This window comes from Myotis daubentonii, unplaced genomic scaffold, assembly GCF_963259705.1.
Source record: "Myotis daubentonii unplaced genomic scaffold, mMyoDau2.1 SCAFFOLD_94, whole genome shotgun sequence".
NCBI lineage: Eukaryota > Metazoa > Chordata > Mammalia > Chiroptera > Vespertilionidae > Myotis > Myotis daubentonii.
In genome coordinates this window covers 150756-175072 of record NW_026775529.1, presented here as the reverse complement: position 1 = coordinate 175072, position 24317 = coordinate 150756, and the positions used below count along the sequence as shown (strand labels likewise).

The following is a 24317-nucleotide window of genomic DNA, read 5'->3' as shown; positions in this document are numbered from 1 at the left end:
TCTTCTTCACTTTTGGAGTCAGATTCCTGCCACCTCCACTATACGTACTTGGCCCGCCTTTCTTGTAATCTTAGAGGACCCGAAGTGCTCTCAGCCCAGTCTCCTCTTGAAACTTTGCCCCTTTTGGTTAACTCCTTCCTTCTCTTTCTCTCTCATCTTTAACCTCTCCCTTTCCATTAGCTCCTTCCCTTCAGTTTATCAACATACTCTAAGCTTCACCTTTCCTTAAAAAGAAAATCTCATTTCCCTCATTCCATCTCACACTTTTTAAAAAACATTTTTATTGATTTCAGAGAGGAAGGGAGTGGGGGAGAGATAGAAACATCAATGATGAGAGAATCATTCATCAGCTGCCTCCTGCCAACTCCTACTGAAGAATGAGCCTGCAACTCGGGCATGTACCTTGACCAGGAATCGAACTGTGACCTCTGGTTCATAGGTTGACACTCAACCAGTGAGTCACACCAACTGGGCTCATCTCAAACTTCTTGAAAGAGGACTTTCTCCTCACTGTCTCCACCTATTCTCCTGCCCCATTCACTTAAAAAAAAATTTTTTTTTATTGATTTCAGAGAGGAAGGGAGAGAGAGAGGGAGAGGGAGATAGAAACATCAATGATGAGCCTGCAACCTGGGCATGTGCCCTTGACCGAAATTGAACCCGGGACCCTTCAGTTTGCAGGCTGGTGCTCTATACACTTAGCCAAACCTGTTAAGGTCCATTCACTTGTTAATACAGCAACTAGGTATTAAATACTTATTTTGTGGATTGTATCTCACTTGATCTTTTTAAAAAATATATATATATATTTTGTATTGATTTCAGAGAGGAAGGGAGTGGGAGAGAGAGATAGAAACATCAGTAATGAGAGAGAATCATTGATCGGCTGTTTCCTGCATGCTCCACACAGGGGATCGAGCCCACAACCTGGGCATGTGCCCTGACTGGGAATCAAACTGTGACCTGGTTTATTGGTGGATGCTCAACCACTGAGTCACGCTGGCCAGGCTCATTTGATCTTTATAGCACCCTGAAAGATTTTGCAGAAGAAACTTGTAACTCATTCAAGATCACACAGTTAATGAATCGTGTAGATAGGCTCTGCTGTACTTTAAGTACTGGCCTTAGTCTGTCCTGTATTACTGCGCCACTGCAGGCTGCTCATGCTCTCAACAATTGTCTTCTTGTCGCCAAAGCCAGGTGTGACATTTCTGCAGCTGTCTATGATGGGGCTAACTTCTTTGCTTTCTAGTTTTTTCACTGTCTCTTCTAGTTCTACCTTCTACCCTTCTGGAGTCTGTTGGTTCTTCCACCCCTATCTGTCCCTTAAAGACCATCTCAAGTGATGGTCTTTCAGCTTACAAACTTCCAGTGACTCTCCACCCACATGTATGGGGTGGCCACATAATTTAACACCTAACTCAGGACCTTTTGCGAGTGAAACTGGGAATTATAATCACCCTGACTATGCAAGCCAAGTCCAAGATGACATATTGATGAAACCATTCTGGAGGGTGTATACAAATGGGAGAAACAAATTTTGAGATTAAGATAGCAGTTTAGGAATGTGACATAAGGTTCTTTTTTTTTTTTTTTATTGCTTAAAGTATTACAAAGGGTATTACATATGTATCCATTTTATCCCCCCGCCCTAGACAGTCCCCTAGCCTCCCCTATCACCCAGTGTCTTAGTGACATAAGGTTCTTCACTAGGTGATTCTCCTGTGGGAATCAAAGAAAGTTTGAGTCTTCTCCATAGAAATTGATAGAATTGGGGAATAATTGGATGTGGATATGAGGAAGAAGGATTATACATCAGAGTCATGAGCTGAAGTAACTGAAAAATGGTATATAATACTTTAAGCAAATTTTAACCGTTAAAACTATATGTTGCCATAGCTGGTTTTGCTCAGTGGATAGAGCCTTGGCTCAAGGACTGAAAGGTTGTGGGTTCAGTTCAGGTCAAGGGCACGTACCTCGGTTGCAGGCTGATTGTAGGCCCTGGTCAGGGCACAGGAGGAGGCAACCTATCAATGTGTCTCTCCACCTCCCTTCCACTCTAAAAATCAATGGAAAAATATCCTCGGGTGAGGATTAACAACAACAAAAAGTCAGAAAAATATGTTGTTTTTTTTCTTTAGAGAAAGGGCCTGGAAGTGGAGGTCAGAAAGACCCAGGTTTGAAACTTAGAGGTGCCAATCACTAATAGTTGAGTTATAGTTATTTTAGCATCAGTTTCTTCTTCTGTAAAATGGGAACAGTAATATATCTACTTTGAAAGGTTGTTAGGGTGGTTAGTGGTGACCTAGTACGTGGGCCATATAGAAGGAGAAATAATAATAGCAGCTAATACTGAATGCTTACTCCATGCAAGATGTATTGTAGAAATTTGTTTGCTTTGTGTGTAGTAATTTATTTAATTTTCACAACCACCATCTCAGGTAGCTACTGTTATCTCCATTTTACAGGTAGGTAGTAAGTGGTCAAGTCCTGGCTCCAGAGCTCTTGCTCTTAACTGCTAGACCATATGCTCAATAAATGGTAGCTGTTTTAGCAATGAGGTACCATCTCACACCTGTCAGACTGGCTATCATCAACAAATCAACAAACGACAAGTGCTGGAGAGGATGTGGAGAAAAAGGAACACTTGTGCACTGCTGGTGGGAATGCAGACTGGTGCAGCCACTATGGAAGACAGTATGGAGTTTCCTTAAAAAACTGAAAATGGAACTCCCATTTGACCCTGTGATCCCACTTCTAGGAATATATCCCAAGAAACCGGAAACACCAATCAGAAAGGATATATGCACCCCTATGTTCATAGCAGCACAATTCACCATAGCTAAGATCTGGAAACAGCCTAAGTGCCCATCAGTAGATGAATGGATTAGAAAACTGTGGTACATCTACACGATGGAATACTATGCTGCTGTAAAAAGGAAGGAACTCTTACCATTTGCAACGTCATGGATGGAACTGGAGAGCATTATGCTAAGTGAAATAAGCCAGTCAATAAAGGAAAAATACCACATGATCTCACTCATTCGTGGACAATAGAGACCATTATAAACTTTTGAACAATAATAGATACAGAGGCAGAGCTGCCTCAAACAGATTGTCGAGCTGCAGCGGGAAGGCCGGGGAGGGTTGGGGGGCAGGAGGTAGGGGGGTAAGAGATCAACTAAAGGACTTGTATGCATGCATATAAGCATAACCAATGGACATAAGACACTGGGTGATAGGGGAGGCTAGGGGACTGTCTAGGGCGGGGGGATAAAATGGATACATATGTAATACCCTTTGTAATACTTTAAGCAATAAAAAAAAAAAAAATGGTAGCTGTTTTTATTAAGTTGAAAGGTTGAGTCAGTGTTCTTTCTTATGTCCATATACATAGGTAGCAAGCATGACCAAATACCTAAATTTGTCTGAGATTTGTTTATCACTCTGGCTCCTGCCTCACTGATTAGCACCCATTGATTTTTACTCTGCTTGCAGGTCCCTAACCCAATCATACCATCTGACAATATCTGACTTTTTGCTCTCCCCTTTCAGTTTCACACATTTATATAACTTATGAAGTGATCATCCCGATAAATCTATGATTCTCTTTGAAAAACATATATGAAATACCTAAAAAAAAGATAAGCCACTTGTATATATTTTCTCTGACTACACGTTTCAATTTCTAAATGACCTAAAATGATAATAGTAGAATGAGGTGTAATTTTCAACTTGAGTAAAACAAGAACTAAGATATTAGATTGTTGTATATTAGTATATAGGGTGTCCCCAAAAATGCATATACACACATTGAATAATTATAAAGGCAGTATTTATTAAAATACATTTCATTTACAAAATCGAGCTCTCAGCTGTTAAAGCGTGTCTACGTTTTTTGGGATACCCTGAATATATTGCTGTTGTAGATCTCATTCTTGTGATACTGACACATGAACCTTCATAATTTGCCAGTCACTGTCTTAATCAGGAATCAACTGATTGCAGGAACAAAATTCTGCTCATGCTAGTAAGGTAAGGAGGGTAAGGAAAGTTTTACTGATGATCGAGAAGGCCTAGCTTGAGAAGATAAGATTTTTTTTTTAAACATTCAGTAATATGATTAAAATTTGAAAAGTGTAAGTAAAAGATAAACACAGAAATTTACCATCTGGTACCACTTCAAAAGACCAAAAGAAATAGAAAAGGGTTTTTTATTCCATTAGGTATAATCTGACTTTGAAACTTATTTTATCATAAATTTTCTTCTCTTCTTTCTCTTCTTCCTGCTCTTCCAGCCCGCACTCCATCATTTTTGGTAAATACTATTCCATAGGTCATGTGTACTATAATTAATTTAATTTGAACATAGATTATTTCTAAATTTTTCTTATATAACACTTTGATGCACGTCTTTATATATAAACTTTTTCCATATTTAGAACTATTTCTTTTTTTAAAAATGTTTTTATTGATTTTATGTTTGAGAGAGAGAGGGAAAAAAATTGATGGGTTGTCCACTGCACACCCCCTACTGCGGATCAAGCTTGTACCCTGGGCATGTGCCCTGACTGGTAATCCAGCTGGCAACCTCTCCATGCATGGGAAGATGCTCAACCAACTGAGCCACATTGTCCAGAGCTAGGACAATTTCTGAAAGTAGAATTCTTAGGTCAAGTGGTATCAACAGATTTATTATTGCCAAATTGGTTTTGGGAAAGATTTGTAGAAATTTATACTGCCACTAACAATGCCTCTTTTACCACACTTTTTCTAGTCCTGGCTGTTATATTTCTATTTTTATGTTGATAACTTTTTTCTTCTTCATTGTGTTGGTTCCTTTGATGGGCAAAAAATAGTCTCTACTTAGTATTTTAATAGCATTTTTATGCATCAGTATAGATCAGGTTAGACCAGCTTGGATAAGAGTGTTTAATTCTTTGTGGTAAGATTGTTGTAGGGTTATTTACTCAGATTTGGTTAATGTTGTTGTTTAATGTATATTGGCATTTAATGTTGTCTACTAAATTCAAACATGTTTTTTTCCAGACCCTGTAAGATTTGGATATGTCCTTCATATTTGACTGGATTTATAGTGGTTTCAGCAGTGTGCTACAGTTTTTAGGTAATGTTGGCTCTTTATTCTCTATTGTTATCCATTTAAGCCTACTTATATAAAAGTGCTTATTTGTCTAGAGCCTCTTTATATATATACCCAGTAGTTAAGAATGTGATCTTTGAAATTGTAAAATACAGCCCTAGCTGGTTTGGCTCAGTGAATAGAGGGTCGGCCTGCGGGCTGAAGGGTCCCAGGTTCGATTCCGGCCAAGGGCACATGCTTGGGGTTGCGGGCTTGATCCCCAGTGGGGGGCGTGCAGGAAGTGGCTGATCAATGATTCTCTCATCATTGATGTTTCTATCTCTCTTTCGCTCTCCCTTCTTCTCTGAAATCAATAAAATATTTAAAAAAAGAAGTTGTAAAAAAAAGTTTAATGACTGACTGTAGCTCTTATAAATTATGTAATCTTAGGCAAATTACTTTACCCAATTTAGCCTTAGTTTCCTTATCTGTAAAATAATAATTTCTACTCCTTAAAGTGGTTAATAGGAATATTACAGGATGGGGCAAAAGTAGGTTTATAATTGTGCATATGGAAAATAATACAGCAATTAATAAATAATAGACCTGACCGGGTAGTTCAGTTGGTTAGAGTGTCATGCCAATACATCAAGGTTGCGCTGGTTCAATCCCTGGTTAGGGCATATACAAGAATCAACCAATGAATGCATACATAAATGGGACAATAAGAATTGATGTTTCCTTTTCTCTCTCTCTCTCTCTCTCTCTCTCTCTCTCTCTCTCTCTCTATATATATATATATATATATATATTCCCCTTCCTCTCTCTCTAAAATCAGTCATTAAAAAATTTAATAAAAAAATGCCCTGGCCTGTAGCTCAGTTGGTTAGAGTGTCATCCCAATACACCGAGGTTGCAGGTTCGACCTCTGTTCAAGAATCAACCAATGAATGCAATAAATCGATGTTTATTAAAAAAAATTTAGTCCAACCCACTGTACAGATTAAAGTTTAAATGTTCTTGGTGTTCCATTTTGGAATCTTATCCTATATACTTTTGCTATTTAAGGATGGTAAGATTGATTGCATTGGTTAGAAACAATCTATGTAGAAACGTTTTTACCAGGACTCACCCCAACTTGAAAAGGAAAAAAAAAAAAAAAAGAAAGAAACATTTTTTAAAAAATAGTATGTTTTTACCCTGGCCGGTTTGGTTCAGTGGATAGAACGTTGGCCTGTAGACCAAAGGATCCTGGGTTCAATTACAGTCAGGGGCTCATACCTTGATTGTAGGCTTCTCCCTGGCCTGGGCTCTGGTCAGGACTTGTGCAGGAGGCAACCAGTCAATGTGTTTCTCTCTGTCTTTCCCTTTCTCTCTTTCTCCCGCTCTCCCTAACAATCAATGGGAAAATATCCTCCAGTGAGGATTAACAACAAAAAATGTTTTTATTGCTTTTAGAGAGAGATAGAAATATCTATGAGAGAGAAACATCAATTGGCTCTCTCTTGCACACCCCCTACTGGGGATCAAACCAGTAACCTGGGCATGTGCCCTCATTGGTTATGGAACTGGTAACCTCTTGGTGCATGGGACAATGTTCAGCCAACTGAATCACACTGGTCAGGCTGTAGAAACCTTTTAAGAAATAAAAATGTTTAAAGAAGTTACTTGTCAGAATTCATAAAGATCAAATGTCTTATCCCAGCTCAAGTAAATATGGAAGATAATCTTCCCCTAAGGATCCGAATTGTTAGTTGACCTATGAATCAGGAGGTCACGGTTCAATTCCTGGTTGGAGCAGATGCCCAGGTTGTGGGCTCCATCCCTAGCGTGGGGCATGCAAGAGGCAGCCAATCAATGATTCTCATCATTGATGTTTCTATTTCTCTCTCCTTCTCCCTTTCTCTCTCTGAATAAAAATAAAAAAATATATATTTTAACAAAGAAAAAGAGGATATCTTTTTGGTGGGTGATGTCGATAATGGGGGAGATTATATGTGTGTGGAAACGGGACACATGGGAAATCTCTGCCTTTCTGTCAGTTTTGTTGTAAATCTAAAGCAGCTGTTAAAAAAAAAATCTTTAAAGAAAAATAATAAGGCTCAATATGGAATTTTGCAGTAAATGCCAGTCTATAATTTGGTCAATGCTGTCTTTTTTCTGTTTATTTATGATTTTATCAATGCTTGGTTATACATCTAAAATTAGGTGTTTTATTTCGTTTTTATTGCTTAGTTTTATGCAATCCTGTAAAGCTTAATTTTATTCTCAGGGAAATTCGACAGTGAGAAAAACTTTTACTGAAAAACTTACTGTAAATTTTTGTTTGTTTGTTAAACCTCACCTAAGGATATTTTTTCCATTGATTTTTAGAGAGAGTGGGAGGCAGAGGAAGAGAGAGAGAGGAAACATGGATGTGAGAAAGACATCAATTGGTTGCCTCCCACATGTGCCTGAGCAGGACCCAGGATGGAATCTGCAACCCAGATACGTGCCCTTGATCAGGAATCGAACCTGCAACTCTTCAGTGTTCAGGCTGACTGCTCTAATCTGAGCAATTGGCCAGGGCCTTGCTGTAATTTTTATTGTCAAAAATACTTAATTTATTTTCATCCATTAAATTTTCTTTTGGTCTATCTTCATAAATACATGATTTCAATAATTTTGTGAGTGAGAAGACACATATATTTACCCCCAAATTGTCAAGGGGACGGATTTTGGCATTACAGATAAGTTTAGATAACACACACATTCTTTGATAGGGGTGAAGTTTAGTTTAGTAATGATTTGATTTCCCAAATTATAATATATTTAAAATAGCTCTTCAAAACTAAAAATAAGTTAGAGTCCCAAGCTTATTCAGGCCAGTTTATAAAGTCTAAAAGTTCAAAAGGTTAATAGGTGTTTCTTTATTAAAAAATCAGAGTAATTAAGAAAAGTATCTAAATAACTAAACTGTTAATATATTTTGTTGAAGGTCATTTTATTTGGATAATCTGTGTCAGATATTACTTTGATTAATCAAAGCTTTCTCTGTAGGATTATATAAGAAAACTGGTAAATTGGTATTTCTTGGATTGGATAATGCAGGAAAAACAACATTGCTACACATGCTAAAAGATGACAGACTTGGACAACATGTCCCAACGTTACATCCCAGTAAGTATATTCCCCCATACATTGTTACTGTTATTACTTTATCTAGTGATACTGATTCATAGGCGCTAACTGAAAGGTTTTCTTTGGTGATTTTTTGTATGGATAAATTATAATCAGGTGATTTGACCTGTTCTTAAATAGTAAATAATAGGTGACCCAACTACCAGGAGTATATTTAGGTCTTGAAATAATACTCAGATCTTCTTATCAGTTAGTACACTCTTCTCCAGCTAAAGCAATTAAAAAGTTACCGTTTCAGTGATTATGACATGATTAAGGTCTATCCAACCAGATATTACTTAGGCTATATAAGTCACCATAACATTGTTTACATACATAAATTTCTTTCAGATTTTAAAGCTGTGCTATTTTAATCATTATTCAGTGGACAGATTGTAGTTGTTTTCTTTTCTTTCCAGATTACACTCTTATACTTTACTGGTGACTCCATTTATTAACCAGTTATTTTTCTAGTCCTAACAACTTCAACAATACCTAATATAAAGATCATAGAATTAGCCGAAACCGGTTTGGCTCAGTGGATAGAGCGTCAGCCTGCGGACTGAGAGGTCCCGGGTTCGATTCCGGTCAAGGGCATGTACCTGGGTTGCGGGCACATCCCCGGTGGGGGATGTGCAAGAGGCAGCTGATCGATCTCATCGATGTTTCTAACTCTCTCTATCTCTCTCCCTTCCTCTCTGTGAAAAATCAATAAAATATATTTTAAAAAAAAAAAAAAAAGATCATAGAATTATTCCAAAAAAGAAGCCATGTACTGATACACTTATGGAAAGTTTTAAAATAATTTACCGTGCTTTCTTTAAGAAAGAATTCCTGAAAGACATTAATAATGATTTAATACATACCATCATATATATATATATATATATGGTTATGTAATAGGCACCTTTTGAGAAACTAAAGTTAAAGTAACAGTAATTACAAAGAAGCCTAACATATAAGTAATTGGAATCTCACTTTTACTGTTGAAAAGACTGAGTTAAGTAGACACAGAATTTAAAGACAAGTTAATCCACAGATTATGAAATAATGAGTGTGGCCTTAAATAATGAGTATAAAATTGAGAACTGCACCAAAAAGTAGGTAATATGATAGTTATTTAGTTCAGTAAATAAAGTACCTGGAAGGAGAACAGAACAAAGTAAAGATTTTATCTATAAAACTATTAGTGGTGTTGAAAAAGGAAGATTTTATAAAATGGACAAATCTTTTATATTATGAGAAGAGAGTGGGACTTGGCAAATAAGATTCTGATACAAGAACAATACTGTGCAATTGAGTTTATAAAATTGTCTGCAAAAACAACAGAATTAGAAGAGACTACAAAGTGGTCTTATATTGTGTATGAGTCATGTTTTAATTTTTTGATGTTGCTCTCTTTTACCTATTCAACAAATATTTATTGAGCACCTACTTTATGCCAGACATTCTAAGTAGTAGGAGTATAAGTAGTGGCACAAACAATTGCTATCTCAACCTTTCTGCAGCTCAAGTCACCAAGTCAATTTATATTTTTCAGTTAATCAAAAGCAGATGTGAAAAAAGTAACATATATATTCTACCCTATGATCTGGCAGTTCCACTATTAGGTATTTATTTAAGAGAAATAAGAACATATGTTCACCAAAATCATTGTACAAGAATGCTTATACTAGCTTTATTTGTAATAACCAAAAATTGGAAACAGCTCAGATATTCATCAAAAAAAGAATGGGCCCAGCTGGCATGGCTCAGTGGTTGAGTGTCGACTTATGAACGAGGAGGTCATGTTTGGATTCCTGGTCAGGGCACATGCCCAGGTTGTGGGCTCGATCTCCAGTGTGGGATATGCAGGAGGCAGACAATCAGTGATTCTCATAATTAGTGTTTCTGTCTTTCTCTCCTTCTCCCTTCTCTCTGAAATCAATAAAAAAATATTTTAAAAATATAATGGGTAAACAATGGACTTCTACTGAACAAGAAAGGGAATAAACTGATACATACAGATGCATATTATACTGCATGGGAGAAGCTGGTCATAAAAAATTACATACCATATGACACTATTTATGTGAAATTCTAGAACAGGCAAAACTGACCTGTGGTGACAGAATTCAGATCAGTTTTTTTCTGTGGAGGTGAAGGTGGGGACTGACTGGGAGGGGGCTAGAGGAAATTTCCTGGGATATCAACAGTGTTCTGTGTCTTAAATTAATCAAACTGGGACTTCTTTAGTAAAGCAGGGAATATAACCATAGAGGTAGTTTTCCAACTGCATCCAACCATTATCTTTTCCTTATGGAAAGGAACACACTTTGAGCACAAATTGCAGTAATTATTTATTCGATTGGCACTGGACGTACAGAATTTTTAACAAGATAAACTACTCTGGAGCCTTAGCAGTTATACTGAATAGTAAACAATCACGCTGAACCTTTCATTATAATTGTAGGGGACTTCTGCTTTTGGCCATGAGGAGTAACAGAGTCTGGAATTACATTCCCATTGTAAACAACTAGAAAACGGGACAAAAATATATACTACAACTCTTTTTCAGATATAGGGCAATAGCTAGCACATGACTATGATCCCTGAGAGAAGGAAAAGAAACCCTTCTTTATTTAAGCTTTTTCACAAGAGATAATTTTCAGACCATGGGGCAGGGAGATGAAACCCAGACATAACCCAGTAGTCTCGGTGGGTTGGGAGACAGAGACCAGAATTCGGAGAGGCACAGGTGACTAGAATTTGCTGGGCAAGAGTACCAGAGAGGAGTGAGCTCCGCAGAGAAACAACTCCAGGCATTTTTGTGGCTGAATACCAGTCTGTGCGCGCATAGCGTAAAACTCCACCAAGCCAGTCAGAGAACAGTTTCTGGAGGAGGGACTGTAGCAGATCTGTTAGCCAAATAGTTCCAAGTGCTTACATGGCACCGGGAATCATTCATGTTCCCATCAGCCAGAATGGGGAGATTTGGTTGAATACACAGGGCATTTGATAGAAACTCCAAAAGGGTCCTACCTTAATAATGGATTAAAGTGGTCTCAAAATAAAGGCTACTTTAAATCTTCCCAAACAAAGCATAAAAAGTGATCTGCAATCAACTGCCTGCCAGAGCAAAGTCCAGTCTCTTCAAAAGAATACAACAAAATCCACCATCTAATAAAAAGATTACTAGAGCCCTGGCTGGTGTGGCTCAGTTGGTTGGAGCATTGTCCCTTACACCAAAGGGTTATGGGTTGGATTCCCCATCAGGGCATATACCTGGGTTTCGTGTTTAATGCCCGTCTGGGTGCGTGTGGGGGTATTGCAGTCCATCGATGTTTCATGTCAATATTTCTCTCTCCCCCTTAACCTCTTTCTAAAAAATCAATGAAGGCATCCTTGGGTGAGGATAAAAATAAAAAATTACTAGACATGCAAAGAAGCAGGAAAATATAATCCATAACCAGGAGAAAAATCAATCAGTAGAAACAGGCCCAGAGTTGACAAAGATGATAGAATTAGCAGATAAGAAAGTTAAAACAGCTGTTATGAATATGCTCAAGGATTTAAGGAAAACATGAACATAATGCGAGAAATGGAAGATATCAAAGAATCAAATGGTCATGGCTGGTTTGGCTCAGTGGATAGAGTGTCAGCCTGCGGACTAAGGGTCCAGGGTTCGATTCCAGTCAAAGGCACATGCCCAGGTTGCGGGCTCGATCCCCAGTAGGGGGTGTGCAGGAGGCAGCTGATCAATGATTCTCTCTCATCGATGTTTCTATCTCCCTTTCTCTTCCTCTCTGAAATCAATAATAAAAAATATATATATATTTTAAAAGAACCAAATGGAACTTCTAGAAATAAAAATAGAGTATCTGAAATGAAATTTTCACTGGATAGGCTTAATAGCAAATTAGACAGTGCCAGTAGTGCAGAAAGAAAGACCAGTGAACCTAAGTCAATGCAGTATAAACTAAAAAATGAAGCACAAAAAAAAAAAAAAAAAAAAAAGCACAGAGGAAAAAATGACTGAAAAACAAGGAACAGAGCCTCAGTGACTTCTGGGACAATATTAAGCTGTTTAGGAGACCTATAATTGAAGTCCCAGAAGGGGAAGGTAGGGAGCAGAAAACATATTTGAAGAAATAATGGCCAAATTTTTTTTATTATATTTGTGTTTGTCATTAAAGACTGTCTCATATAAAATTTGACAGCCATAGAGAAAATTGTTTATTTCACCTGTATCATTTAAGCTGACTTGCAGGAAATTATTAGATTGGGAGAATTCACAAAAAATAATTGCTTGGATAGGTTAACATTTTAGTAGGAGAAATAGAGAAGGAAAAATAAATAAGTGATGGATTTGTGGTGGGTAGAATTGAATACTACCATTACTTATGTTATACCATCAATATGCATTGGAATATATCTAATTACAATAAAGAATTATTTTATCAGTTCCTAAATGTTTGACTTTTTTTCAGTTAAAGCAAATCAAAATTAGCAATATATACCATGAATGGATTTCTGATTTTCATGTTGTAAAAATACTTTTTATTATTGTTTAGCTTCAGAAGAACTAACCATTGCTGGCATGACCTTTACAACGTTTGATCTGGGAGGACATGTTCAAGGTACGATTCTATTATTCCTGTGGAAGCTTTATTTTAACTTAATAAAAACATGACCATTATGTTCCAGTGCATGAAATCTCATTCTACGCAAGGAAAGCCAGAGTAGACTTAAAATTTAGGAATTATTACCCCTAGATAAATGCTTTAAAAGCAAAGGGTGATTTTTATGATACTCCTGATCAATTGAAGTTTGAATTGCTTTTGGTGGTAAAGCAAATGAGTAAAATTGAGCCTCCATTTTCTCTCTGCCCTAATCCATCTCTCACTTATTGTCATAATCATGTTATGAATATGTTACTGCTTTGTATGAAAAGCCTTCAGTGGCTAACACATTACCTATAAATTAAAGGCCAAACTTGTTGATCTGGCATTTGGGATTTCTATGATCTGGTTCCAGTTTACTTTTCAAGTCTTTATTTCCCAATGTTCCCCTTCCCATTCTCTTCATTCTAACCAAACCACACCCTCTTGGTTTTCTCCCGCTCTGTGCTTCTGCTCATGCCATTCCATCTGCACATGAGTGACGCACATTCAGGGCCTGGGTGAGTGCTGCTACCTCCCCAAGGAGCTGCTTGCAGCTGGAAGTACTCTCAACTGTACTTCCACAGCACGTAGGGCATTTGTGTACATGTCTGCAAGTTTGAAAAGACTGCCTTATCTCTTCTCCTAAACTTTCTGGGACTTAAATCTGTTCACTTTTTTTTTTTTTATCCTGTCCATTTTTTATATTCCCAGAAGGACTTGGCAGTACCCAGCACATAGTAATTTGTAAATAAAGAATAGAACAAAGTTGGTGAGCATTCTAAAAAGCTCATATGACAGATAGTTGAAAAGATTTTAAGTGGCTGTGACTAGTGAAAGCACATTTGAGCCCTAGCTGGTTTGACTCAGTGGATAGAGCATCGGCCTGCAGACCAAAGGCTCCCAGATTCGATTCCCATCAAGGGCATATACCTTGGTTGCAGGCTCCTCCCTGGCCCCAGCCCTGGCCAGGGTGCGTGCAGGAGGTAACCAATCTATGTGTTTCTCTGACATCGATATTTCTCTCTGTCTTTCCCTCTCTCTTCCACTCTCTCTAAAAATAATCAATGGAAAAATATCCTCGGGTGAGGATTAAAAAAGAAAGAAATCACATTTGAGACATACTTGTTTGAAATACACATAAAGTAATTTCTGGAATATAATGATTAGAGGGAGTTAAAACTAATGGAGCTCATCTGAGACTTCATTTCTATATTGTTTTTAAGATATGTCATAAAACTGAAGTCAGAGAAAAGGTATTTTTCTCTGGGGCATTCCAAAAACTCTTTTATTTAGAAAAGAATGTCATGGAAAAAAATTATCATATGTTTTTATAGACTTTAGTTTATTTCTGTTATGAGTAGAACAGTAAGTATGCTTTTATTATTTTAACTTAAGTCTGTACCTAGTACTAATTTCTTCTGCCACTGATTCCAAATTTATCCCCAGCAAAAAAATAAAACAAAAAGACTGATAAACTAGAAATGTAAAAAAATGAATACTGCATATGAAAATAATAGCAGTTCTCCAATGAACTTAACAAGCATTATATATCATTGGTAGCAGATATGAATACTACTTATAAAACATGGGAAAATTGGGGCAAAGTATTGACTTGCCCACAATCAAGGAAAGCCTGAAATTTCTTCTGGAAAGATTTGGCAACACTAGGTAAAAGATTAACTTGAGTATATATGGAGTAGCAGCAGCTAAGGGATAATTACACTTGATATCTTATTGGACTCTCATCAAACAATCTTCTAGGTTTGACCAGCAAATAAAATCTAATTTCTGATTGTTTTTGTTAGCTCGAAGAGTGTGGAAAAACTACCTTCCTGCTATCAATGGCATTGTATTTCTGGTGGATTGTGCAGACCATGAAAGGCTGTTAGAATCAAAAGAAGAACTTGATGTAAGTTAAATAATTAAAACTAAACAGTTGAATTACTAGTAAGCCTGAGGAAATAGGTTGGAGATCTAGGTATGAGAATGCAGCTTTTCTGTAGTCTCTGATGTAACTCCAGGCAATTTGTGGAGCTCAGCGATTATTTAGAATGCAGAGGGAGTAGCTATTGAGGAAGTACTAACGCAGACTTCCTTCCTGAAGACTTGAGCTCACTCTGGGCAGTGTGTCCTTGTAGTATATCTCATGTTTGCTACATTCCTGGAGTGGCTTGGTCTTGAATCCCCCATCATCCTCGGCTGCCAGTTTCTGATGGAGTTGGCCAGAACCTGGAAATGGTATAACATACCATCTTTGTCACCACTCCCAGGAATGAGCAGGGCCATGGGTAGCTACTTCCCCTCACCTCCCCTAGATCAGATGCTTCTTAAAGGGGCTCAGGAGTAGCAAGCAAGGCCAGTGCTAGATCTGGGGCCCCAGAGAGAGCAGGTCCATGATTTGAAGGTTGGATGCCTTCGCCTCTGCCCAGAACAGGCAAGGAAATACTTGTTCATGTGAAAAAGTCCAGTTAGGTTCTGTGGTCCTGCAACAGGGTTAGGGAATTACTGAGTTCCTACCTTATGCCACACTATACATATCACCTCATTAAATTCTCAAATCCACTCCATAACGTAGGTGCTACTACTCCATTTTCTATGAACTTCAGCGAGACCTATTTGTCCAAGATCTCACAGCTTGGAAGCAGCAGAACTGGAAATGAAATCAGTCTGCCCATTTCCAAGGTGTTGGCTCTGGTTGCTGTACCTCACTGATTCACAGAGTGAGCAGTGTGAGCATCACAGAAGGAGCCTTAGGAAGACAGGATTCAATTTGAGCTCACTTAAAATTGAGGAAAAGTTTGCCAAAGAAAGTTAGCAAAACTGACATGTTATGACAGAGAACAAGTCCTTGATACCCATTTGGTATCTTGTCAAAATAAGCCCTTCGGATGGTTTTATATCAACATCTGTGTTTCATTTTGCTTTCATGTTTTTTTCAGTCACTAATGACAGATGAAACCATTGCTAATGTGCCTATACTGATTTTTGGGAATAAGATCGACAGACCTGAAGCCATCAGTGAAGAGAGATTACGAGAGATGTTTGGTTTATATGGTCAGACAACAGGAAAGGTAAAAAAAAAAAAAAAAAAAGTTTGACAAGTATGAATACTTCATTCAACAGTATATTTTTATGTTCTGAAATAGTTTATTTCAACACTACCCCTAACAGTAATCATGTTACCAGCCTAATTGGTACAATCTGGATCCTTTTTTTAAAAAAAAAATTAAGGTATAATTGACATATAACATTATACTACTTTCATGTGTACAACAAAATGTCTTTTTACATTACTATCATCCAACTACTCAAGCCCTTCATTTTTTTTCCCCTCAAAAACTAGCATTTACTCAGCATCACTAATCATCAGGGAAATACAAATCAAAACCACATTGAAGCGGGCTTGGGGGGATCAATGGGGGAAGAAGGGGGACATATGAAATACTTTCAACAAAAAAAATTATAAAAAAACACATTGAACACTAGTCAGAATGGCTGTTATAAAAAAGTTATCAAATGTGTTGGCAAGGATGTGGAGAAAAGGGAACCCTTGGCACTGTTGGTTGGGTTTTAAATTGGTGTAGTCACTGTTGAAAACAGTATAGAGTTTCCTCAAAATATTAAAAATAGAACTACAATATGACCCAGCCATTCCACCCCTGGGTATTTATCTGAAGAAATTGAAAATATTAATTTGAAAAGATATATGCACCCCTATTTTCAGTGAAGCATTGTTTACAATAGCCAAGATATAGAAGCAACGTAGGTGTTTGTCCATAGGTGAGTAGATAAAGGAGGTGTGTGTGTGTGTGTGTGTGAGACACTAAAAAAGAAATTTTGCCATTTGCGACAACATGGATGATCCTAGAGGACATTATGCTAAATGAAATAAGTCAGACCGAGAAAGACAAATACTGTATGGTTTCACTTATATGTAGAATTTAAAACAAACAGAATAATGCAAAAACAGACTTATAGAAACAACACCAAAGGGATGGTTGCCAGAGGGGTGGAGGGTGAAGGGATGGATGAAAAAGCTGAAGGGGAATATAGTCAATAATATTGTGATAAGTTTGCATGGTGACAGATGATTACTAGAATTAGTGGTGTGCCCTTGCTGGTTTGGCTCAGTGGACAGAGGAATGGCCTGCAGACTGAAGGGTCCCAGGTTCGATTCTGGTCAAGGGCACATGCCAGGGTTGCAGGCTCGATCCCCAGTAGGGGGTTTGCAGGAGGCAGCCAATCAATGATTCTCTCTCATCATTGATGTTTCTATTTCTCTCTCCCTCCCCCTTCCTCTCTGAAATCATTATATTTAAAAAAAAAAAAAATAGAATTAGTGGGGTGATCACATTGTAGGGTATAAAAATGTTGAATCACTATATTGTACAAGAAACTAATATAACTAATATAATATTGTATACCACCTATACTTAAATAAAAATACCTGTCGCCGAAACCGGTTTGGCTCAGTGGATAGAGCGTCGGCCTGCGGACTGAAAGGTCCCAGGTTCGATTCCGGTCAAGGGCATGTACCTTGGTTGCAGGCACATCCCCAGTGGGGGGTGTGCAGGAGGCAGCTGGTCGATGTTTCTCTCTCATCGATGTTTCTAACTCTCTATCTCTCTCCTTTCCTCTCTGTAAAAACTCAATAAAATATATTTAAAAAAATTAAAAAAAAAAAAAAATACCTGTCATTTTGGGATTTTTTTTTTTAAATGCCCTCACTGTTTTCTTTATGCCACTGAATGTGACCTTTTCTTGGTGATAACAAAAATGTCAAAGCTCATGCTTATGGGAGACTAAATCAAAGCTTTTAAAGTTTTTTTAAAAATTTAAATAGATTTTTATCGATTTCAGAGAGGAAGGGAGAGGGAGAGAGAGATAGAATCATCAGTGATGAGAAAGTATCATTGATTGGCTGCCTCCTTTATGCCTCACACTAGGGATTGAGCCTGCAACCCAGGCATGTGCCCTGACCAGGAATCAAACCATGACCTCCTGTTTTAGAGGTTGATGCTCAACCCCTGAGCCACACCAGCTGAGCTAAATAAATTTTCAAAATTAACCACCAAATAATATACTTGAATGTTTAAGCATACCAGAAGTGTATTTAGGCCCCCAGTTTAGTGTGTAGGCCCTGAGTTCACCAGAGATAAAAATAAAATGTAAACTTGGGCATAGGAGTGTTTTGGGTTTTCTGAACACATACTTAATAAACTTTAAGATGCATTATTTTTGCATTCATTTCCACTAGGATTTGTTCAGGAGAAGGGCCTTAGTATTAAAAAATCCCAGAGTTGGGGGCACTCTTCTAGTTGCTAGATTGGATGCTGCTAGATTCATGGACTACTTAATAAAGTCAATTAGATCTTCAAATGAAAAAAAAAAAATTTCCAGAGTTTACAAACAAAATTTCCTTGGTTTACATATAATCTGACTTTAGAAATACTGTAGGCTGTGGAAGGAAACTCTTATGTTACACAAGGTAGACTTTGGTTTGTTTCTGTATCTTTTTAATAACTCAATTACATATTAATTTTAGGAAATGCCTTGTTTAGTCATAAACCTACATAAAGAATATTCACCTTAATGTTTGTAAAGTCAGTTGAGGTAACTTGAAATTTTTCTCAGTCAAAGATGATTTTCATGCTTGTAGGCCTCACAAGCCACCTTTTCCCACTTGGCCCTAAAGTGGCTTTATCCAGCCACCTTTTGTTCTGCCATACATCAGCTATAATTCCGCTGGGGAGTGGGGCTTTTATTCCACAAAAGTTCCATCCAGCATAATGTTTGTCTTCTCTTCTAGGGCAATGTATCTCTGAAAGAACTGAATGCCCGGCCACTAGAAGTTTTTATGTGCAGTGTGCTCAAAAGGCAAGGTTATGGAGAAGGCTTCCGCTGGATGGCTCAGTACATTGACTAACACCACCAACCTGCCTCAGGTCCAGGTCTTGCCATTCAGGCCTACTCAGAGATTTGATTGTTGAACATGCATAACTTGAATTCAATAGACTTTTGTTGGTTAGAAAACAGATATTTTTTAGATTATTAATACTATATTGACTTAATTTGAGTGACAATTGAAAACTGATTCAAGTAAGTTTGAATATCATAATGTTAGCTTTCTAATTCCATGAAGATAATTAGTTTTTACTGTTTGTAATCTGACATGACCCCCAACGCCATTTATAAACAGCGACTTTTCAGCAGTACATTTGAAGCACTTTTTAACAATATGAAACTACAAATATAAACTATAATTAAAAGCTCATCATGTTAAATTTTTTATGTACTTTTGGAACTAGTTTTTAAATTTTAGATTATATCTCCACCTATCTTAAGTATACAGTTAATAATTAGCTTATTGATGATTGCATGATGCCTTACAGGTTTCAATAATATTTTTTCTTATGCAAACGTCATGCAATAAAATAGACCCTTATGTTTGGCATCTTTGTTGGACAAATGTTTCATTTTAATGTGTCTTATCTAGCTAGTATGCTCTGAAATGGAATATTTATATTATACACATGAGGTGGTTGTTGGAAAAGGAGATTGCTTCAGAATATTTAGAAAAATGTTTCAGTTCCTAGAGACTTTCGCATTTACCAGGAGACAAGTTGTGTTTGATTGTACTTTATACCACTTTCTCTCTGAATCCTGTGCATTTTAATCAGGAACACTACCATTCCCAGTGCTGGTAGGGTCCGTGTCCTAGTCCCCGTGGGACTGGCCTTCTAAAGAAAAGCACATCTTCCGGTACACCACAGGTTGGATTTTGGTTTGCTAGGCCCCTATAGGTCCATTCCAGTTGCCTAATTCTCAAGTGCTCCAATCTTACTGATGCCTGGTTTGGTAATCTCTGCCTGGTCACCAAACGTAGTGACAGGCCCCAGCCTCCCCACATTTAGAGGTACTCCCCAGGCTCTTGATACGTAATGGCACTTCCCAGAGCAAGTGACAAATAGGGTCTTGTGCAGTTCATTGCAGGGACCCGTGAATCTGCCGGAAAAGAAAGCCTGTTCTGCTCCAGTTGTCATTAAAATTGTGGAGATATTGCTCCTGTCCCATAGCTCTTTTGCATTCTTTGTCATATTTTATTTTTTGGAAAGAAAATGTATGCACTTTTTCTTTTCCTTAGTTGCTCTCAGCCAGCTGTTACATTACAGCAATAAAGGCTTTCACTTTTAGATGCAATACTTGCCATGCGATAGTGTCCGCAAACCTCACTGATAAACTCACTAACAAAATTTTGGTTAGTTTTTAAAAACATTTTAATTTCCTAAGACATTGAGTGATTTTTTTTCCATTTGAGGTTCCCCTAATTAGTAAAATAAGATAAAAAGATAAGTGCCAAATATATATATTTAAAGACTCTCAAGCTTAAGATTTCTCTCTTGGTTATAAACCGAGCTTTTATAGTATATTTAACTAATTCCATTGAAAATAGATTGCTCTGGCTCCATCAAGAATAATTTACATTAAAAAAAGAGAATAATTTAAATATTAAAATTAGTGTTTTCTCTAGCTGTTGTCCAAATCAGTCACCACAGCCTTTCATTGGTAATGTTAACACATGAGGCAGGTAAGGATGAGGAGTATGACTGGAAGGAACTACCAGTGAGCTAAACCAACAAGGCCATTTCTTAACATAACATTGGGTTTTAGTGATTTGGCTGTTCTATTTCACTTTCAGCTTCCTTCCAAATGAAAATAAAAGCTTCTTCCCTGCTTAGAAACATCAGTAGTACCATGGGAAAAGTAGAAAATAACATTTCTGCCTGTTGGTTTATTTTGCCAGCTGTTTAAAGTCCTCACTTCTGACGGCATGACTAACAGAACTAAGCCTTATTAAAAGTAACTGCCTCTTGTTGATGGTATCTTTCTTCAGTTCAAGTATTCCCTAATATCTAGTGTGATACTTGGGAAGTTAATTATTTGTCTCATAAGTTGGTATAAAGAAAAAAGCTTATTGGTTTCTCTAAAGGGGAAAAATGTGTTTTTGGTACACAATATCTCGTTCCAGAATTCTTAGTCTAGTTCTGACAACGGGATCCAAGAAACAAAGTCACTTTGTGGACCACGTCTAAACTGTGGATATTTTCCCAATGACGTAAGATTCATGTGGCCTGAACCTCTAGAAAGAAGCTGCACTTCGCAGCAACCGGCTGCCTTCCCAGTGCCAGGGACGTGGGCTGCAAAGTTCCCCAGCCACTGGGCATACTCCAGCTCTGAGAGCTCCTCGGAGCACACACACCGAGTCCCTGCTCCCTTCAAGAGATGGCAAGAAGCAGAAGCACTTGCGGAAAACATATGCCCTGTGTGTGCCTGCGTGAGTGTGTGCACCTGGGGAGTATGCTGAGTGTAAATGGTCCTATTAAGAATATAGATTAACTTTGCACCTCTCACTGTAAGGCATGAAAATGTAATTGTTAACACTGTTATATACAAGTTAAGATTCGGTTCCATATAAATCAGGATGTCCAAAAGGTGTTTTAAAATCTTAATTCCAAAACTCTAAAAATACAAAGTGTTAGCCCACTTTTATATTTCTAAAGAGATTCTTTAACCCCATACCTACTTCAATGACTGTTAGTTATACTTTTGGGTGACTGGTTAAATTGATAGATTTCAGCTTATCTTTATATTAGTGAATTTTTATTTCTGTTATTTTTATCTCAGTGAATTTTTTGAATGGAGAGTACAGCATTTTTTAAATTGGGGCATACATTTCCTAAAGTACAGTAGTACCCCCTTATCCACAGGAGAGAAGTTCCAAGACCCCCAGTGGATGCCTGAAATCCCAGGTAGCCCTGAGCCATATATACTATGTTTTGTCCTATATATACATACATTTTCACTTTAAGGAAGCACTTTATGGCTTCTCTTTGGCATATCTGAAATGCCAGCATCGTTACTCTTGTGCTGTGGGCTCATTATTAAGTAAAATAAGGGTTCCTTGAACATAAGCACTGTGATACATAGTCAAGCCAGCTACTAAGAGACTAATGACTAACAGGCAGGTAGTGTATGCAGAGTGATACACTGGACAAAGAATGATTCATGTCTTGGGTGGAACAGAGCAGGATGACATGAGATTTCATCACACTACTTTACTCAGAATGGCACAAAATTTGAAATTTATGATTTTTTTTTTCCTGGAATTTTCTATATAATACTTTTAGACCATGGTTGACCACAGGTAACTGAAGCCTCAGAAAGTAAAACTAAGGATAAGAGGGGAGACTACTGGATATGAAAAAATATTCTTTACCATTGCTTAGTTGACTGAGTATCTTTGAGTGCCAAAGATGTATGAATTCAGATGTGGCCTGCATAGATCTAAATTTTAGTTTTGTGTGCCTGTGTACATAGACAAATTCACTGTGGTTTACAACATATAAGCAGAACATTGTTTCTTTTCCTGTTTTCAACTGGCTTACCCTTCTCTATAGTGTTTTCCAGTACAGAAACTACTTATAAATCATTAAATAGGGTAGTAGCTGTGATAATACACAGTTATTCTTGCCTCCTGCAAAATGATTTGATCAACCACATTCAAAACCCAGCATTTTTATCCTGGCCTGTGTGACTCGGTTGGGCATCACACCATGCATCAAATCCCAATCAGGGCACATGCCCGGGTTCAGGTTCGATCCCCGATGGGGGGTGTGCAGGAGGCAGCTGATATATCTCTCTCCCCCTTTCATTTCCTCTCCTTCTAAAAAATATCTCAAAACAAACAAACAAACAAACCAGCATTTTCACAAGTTCCACCATCAAAAACAGTATACTTCTTAGTTGACATGATTTGAAAGATTCCGGGGAAAGGTTCACATTTCCTAAAACTGTATTTGGTATGTGATTCAATGTGGCATTTCAGTCTTTATTATTTTAGAGAGGAAGGGAGAGAGAGAAACATCAATTTGTTGTTCAACTCATTTATGCATTCATAGGTTGATTCTTGTATGTGCCCTGACCTGGGATTGAACCCACAACCTTGGTGTATTGGGATGATGCTCTAAGCAACTGAGCTACCCACCCAGGGTAGCATTTCAGTCTTGTTAGTCATGTGTCTGAAGTTTGCAAGGACTTATTGCCAACTAAATGTACCACAGTACACCGAGAATAGCTAATTTAAAGGAAAGTCTTTCAAAGTATCTTGTTTTCATTTTCTTTAGAGGGTAATGTTTGGATTATTTTAAACATATATAAAAGTTAGTGAAGCCTCAGAAAAATCTCCAAGAAAGTATGAAAATAGAGACTAGCAAGTACAAATTCCTTAATTTAAAATTAATAGGAAATTAAAGGCTTTCTATAAACCTTAATATTTTGCTATAAACATGAGGATTCAGAAAACAATTTATTTTCAGTGAAGGACTAAGTTCTCAAAGCTACACATTGATGCTTCTGGCTATTTCCATCATTGTCCTGTTGAAAAGTAGATCAGTGCTTTGTAATAAAAAAATAAAATCAAATGAAAACGAGCAAGCTCTTGTAATAGAGGACTGTGCCTCTGTGTAAAGTGATTGGGATTTTGTTAAAACCAAGTTACTACTCCTGAACCATCCCCCCTCACATACCTCTACTCCACACCTGGATACAAAGACTCCCGAGGATGAAGGGAAATCCACAGTCCATTGAAGATGCAATTTGGAACCAACTAATTTTTGTTCCCAGAATTTAGAACATTGAGTGGCTAATATATGTAATACCACTGGTTGATTATTCAGGTCTTCGAACACACTTTTAAGTAGAATCCAAAGTCAAGTAAACAAACTTATCCAAAGTCAACTTTGTTTTATAAGTGTCCCCACCCAAAATAGATTTTAGGGCAGAAATGGGAAAGGGTTTTGTGTGATTTTACGCAGAATTAATTTTTGGAAAAGCTGCATTGGAGTGGATGAATTCTTCAGCATGCATTTTAAATAGGGGAGGAGGATTAGGTTTAATTTTAGTTTAAAAAATTTGGAGGGCAAAAATACATATCAAAAATGGGGGGAGTGTAAAAAGGTGACAGTTCTACAGTTTTGACATACAAGTTGTCTTTGGAATTTTTTTCATTGTCAAGTGTAAGGATTCACATCAGAATGGCCTACTCTACACAGGTTTCTGTATTCCCTGGTGCTGCTCCCAACCTGAGTGCAATCAGCTGCCATACTGAGGCGAGAGCACTAGGGTGAATGTAGTCGGTGGTTTTATAAGTGATGAAAGCGTTTTCCATGGTGAGGCCTTCAGTATTTGGCCGAATGCAGAGTATGTTGAAGTGGTAAGGTGGTGATAAGTTTTCATCACTAACCTTGTTTGCACTTTTGTACACTGCTTGCACTAGTATCTTAGTGTGAACTTTAACAGTTGTTTTACAGTGTATACAGATTGTTAAGCATAATTTATATAAAGATATTTCTGTTTACCTTTATGTATTTTAAAAA

The 24317-nt window shown here is 37.5% G+C and overlaps 1 protein-coding gene across 1 annotated transcript in view; it reads left to right on the top strand.

Annotated features, from left to right (window-relative positions):
• SAR1B (secretion associated Ras related GTPase 1B) overlaps positions 1-23358 on the top strand; it is a 28618-nt gene extending 5260 nt beyond the window's left edge. Inside the window, exons 2-7 of the mRNA XM_059680746.1 lie at positions 5050-5125; positions 8120-8239; positions 12793-12858; positions 14688-14791; positions 15822-15953; positions 18692-23358. Coding sequence (XP_059536729.1) covers positions 5068-5125; positions 8120-8239; positions 12793-12858; positions 14688-14791; positions 15822-15953; positions 18692-18808 — 597 coding nt within the window. The 5' untranslated portion in view covers positions 5050-5067 and the 3' untranslated portion in view covers positions 18809-23358. The remainder of the gene's footprint in view (positions 1-5049; positions 5126-8119; positions 8240-12792; positions 12859-14687; positions 14792-15821; positions 15954-18691) is intronic.
• Positions 23359-24317: the final 959 nt, after the last annotated feature.